Source organism: Glycine soja, chromosome 14 (genome assembly GCF_004193775.1).
Source record: "Glycine soja cultivar W05 chromosome 14, ASM419377v2, whole genome shotgun sequence".
In the NCBI taxonomy this organism is placed as follows: Eukaryota; Viridiplantae; Streptophyta; class Magnoliopsida; order Fabales; family Fabaceae; genus Glycine; species Glycine soja.
Genome location: NC_041015.1, coordinates 5,586,861 through 5,590,449, shown reverse-complemented (window position 1 = coordinate 5,590,449; position 3,589 = coordinate 5,586,861). Strand labels below are relative to the sequence as shown.

Sequence of the window (3,589 nt, the reverse complement as noted above, 5' to 3'; positions counted from 1 at the left end):
CTTATAACATTAATCAAAGAACTAAAAAAAGATTTAATGTAAAAATTATAAAAAAAAAACTTTAAAAAAATCATAAATGGATAATATAATTTTATGTATCTTAAAAAGAATTTTTTTTTTAATTTCTAAATCAGTTTTGTTTAGACATTTGTTAACATTTTTCTATAACATTATGCAATAAAAAATCATTTTCCTATAAAAAAATGTAATATTTATTATTTAAAAAAAAAAACTAAAAGGTAGGGCTCTCAAGGCAAAGGAAGAACCAGGTGACACACACTGCCACACACGAGACCCCCTCATCTGCTACCCTTTTTTCCAATCTAACCCCTTATAAATACTACCCCTCACCCCCTCATGCTTTCCTCAGTGATTCAGTCTCTCAGTATATTAATTCACCACCCACAGTTTCTCACTTTTCCTTCTTAGTTCTTCCCTTTTCCTTTGTTTCTACCAAAACAGCAAATCAAAACAAACCCCTTTTGATTTGATCTCTCTCCATGGCTTCTTCTGTATCCACCACACCACCTTTGTACTTTGATGAGAAGTGGAAGCTGTCAAAGAAAGAAGGATCCACCAGAAGCAGGTCCTCAAGCACCCCTTTCATCAAGAATTCTTCCTCACAGAGAAGGTGTGCTTTTGCTAGCAAGTGTGCGAGGCTTGTAAAGGAGCAAAGGGCGCGTTTCTACATCATGAGGCGGTGTGTGACAATGCTCATATGCTGGCGTGACTACAGTGATTCGTGAAGAGAAGAAGAAGAAGAAGAAGAAGAAGAAAAAGGGTCGGTGAGGGTGACGCAAAAAAAGGGTAGACTAAAGTTCTCTCCTTTTGAGTCCCCTGCTTCTTCTTTTTCTTTCGATTTTAGATCAGATTCCTTTTGAGGGTTCCGCTTGAGATATACCTGTACATAAAAAAAAAAAAAATTGTTTCTCTTTGGCTAGAAATTTTCAATTTTGTTTTCTCTTTTTTTTTTTTTTTTAAGGTTGTTCTGAGAAATCCCATCAATGGAGGGTAGTCATGTTTGGTGTTGTTAATTTTCCTGGCTGTCTGAGAAATGATAGAAGAAAATATGTTTAGAGTGGAGAAATTAATTGAAATATAGTTATAATATAATAGTATAGCTTAGAGACACAATTTCTGCTTAATTTTGCTTCTTGGTGCTGCTGCTTCTTTTTCTCTTTATTTTTCTTCGTACTTTTGGGGTCTCTTAAATGCAATTTCTCATCTTTTTAGGCTTTTTAGTTCAGTTTCCGTTTGTGGGTGTTGCTGCTTTTTGGGATTGAGGAAGAAGTGATGGGTGTTTTGTTTGTTTGAGATCTCAAATCTCTGAGATTCCATTCAAACCCTTGCAGCCGAGATGAGGTAAGCTAGCGTCTCTACTGTGTAGATCTAAACGTGCTTGCTTAGGCTGACGCAACATTGGGCTTTGTTTAATCTTCTTTTTTTTTTTCTGCAATTCTTTTGATGACAATTAGACCATTCGAGTTAGTAAGAACTAATTAATCATAGTAAATTCATAGCATTAATTATCTTTTAATAATTTTTGTTTTTAATTTCCTTACATGTTGTCTTTATTGTTGTTTTAAGGAAAAACCGTTGTTGTCATTTTAATTATAAAATAACCTATAGCCGTGTAGGTAAGAGGTAGGAGTCGCGAGAGTTGAGACATCGATTTTTTTTTATTACAAATGTTAATGATTAATTTTTATTAGTAAAAAAATCAAATTCATAATTATTTTTTTCTTTTTAACTATCCACCCAATTTTCTTTGAGTTAAGACATCATTCATCTTTGAGTCGAGACATCACTGAAAGCCCAAAGGGGTAAGCAAGGAAACAAATATGATTGCCCTAAAATTTCATTTTGTGCTAAATTTCATTGTGGTCTAATGTTATTTTTATTTTGAATTTGAACGGTACTAAATTTTAATAAATTTTGTTGAAATATATGAAAGTGTAATTTGATCAAATATTTGTAAAAATAACATGATTCTAGAAGGGTAGGGAGGTTCGTTTGGCATCACTTGCAATGCCTTAGACGCCGGTTGCTGCTGATAGAGTTGTTTTGGCACGATTCTTAATGCAAATTTTCTTTATTTGCAACGTGAATGACGAAACTGTCCTATAACTGCAAGCTAGAGTTGAGTTCTTTGACCACTGCATGGACCACTTTGACCCTACCATCTTCCACAGGGGTATTTTTGGTGTTTTATTATCTTTCTTCGTCTTCATCCTTTGCCACAACGTGCGTTGCTTTTTCATTTTGAGGGTGAGGTAAGTGGTGGTGAGTGAATTTTGAATTGCCCTTGGGAATGAATCATTACTTTATTAGCTAATTAAGGTATTTTTATGTGAAAATAATAGCATTTTGTTTGGCGTCTAACTGTGAAAAACGTCTATATATGGTAAAGGCGTTGGGCAGTGAATAATTTAAGAGTTTGTTTGTTTCAGTAAAATTGTATACTATTTTAGTTTTATTATTATGGCTTCGGGAATTGCAGGCTGGCAGGCAGTGGCATGGATGATGAGTTGTTGACAATGGCATCACGAGAGAGCCAAACAGAGCCTCTCACGCAAAGACGTTATTGTATAGTACACGCATAAAATATTATATTAATACCTACTCTCTTTTAGGATTTTGTTTTTCAGATTTAATTTAATATATCAATCAAACAGATTTATATTGTTATTTTAATACCTACCAACAATGTTATAAAAATCGATCTACTCATCAATTCAGGCGAGATATTGAATCAGAGGTTCAACCAATGGCTCATTTATTAAGTCAGTATATATATTAAAAAATTAAAATATATATAATATATCTAATAAAATGTAATTAATTCATATTTTTATACTCCACCATTAAGTTTATTATCATAATCAAACTATAAATATTATATAATCATTTATTACTATAAATTAGTTTGTAGATATTATTATTAAATAACTAAAAAATATATATTTTTCAGGACAAAAATACAAAAATATCAAGTGATCATAAATAACTCTAATGGAGATGTATAAAACACTTAAATAATATCATGATCAATATGATAATTATTATTTATTATATATTGTTATCAAGATAAAAAAAATATTATAAGAACATATTATATATCATTCAATAATTAACATGTGTATAAAATCTAGAAGGTAAAAAAACCTTGACTATGTCAAATTGGACCAATTTTATCCAAGTCACCTGGTTTTATCAACCCACCCGAGTCAAACCTAATCAGATCAGGTTACTTGCATTTTTTGGTCTTACACCTTAATCCAGACAGCCTTGGACATCATGTCTCAATCCAACCGATCGGTCAGATTTTAATAACTATGACTACATATAAAAATAAATATATCTTAAAATAATAAGGTTCAATTAATTGATAAATGATCGAATTTCTTAAACATGTTAACAATGATTTAATTCTCTAACCATATTTATAGAAAAGACTTTATTGAGATAGGAAAATTTCACTTTAGTAATATCTACTTCTTGAGAATTAGTTTTATAATTTCTCACCATGAAAATATCTTGTTTTGAGAAGAAGAAAATATATCTTATAATAAATAAAGTAATTTTGGTC

At 31.1% G+C, this 3,589-nt stretch overlaps 1 protein-coding gene across 1 annotated transcript; it reads left to right on the top strand.

Annotated features, from left to right (window-relative positions):
- The first annotated feature begins 493 nt into the window (after positions 1–493).
- On the top strand, positions 494–1,145 carry LOC114383669. The gene has a single exon (XM_028343392.1). The coding sequence runs from the start codon at positions 501–503 to the stop codon at positions 744–746; it is 246 nt and encodes an 81-aa protein (XP_028199193.1). The 5' UTR covers positions 494–500; the 3' UTR covers positions 747–1,145.
- The last annotated feature ends 2,444 nt before the right edge of the window (positions 1,146–3,589 follow it).

Coding starts and splice junctions, on each gene's coding strand:
- LOC114383669 (XM_028343392.1), top strand. CDS start 501: ATGGCTTCTTCTGTATCCACCACACCACCTTTGTACTTTGATGAGAAG.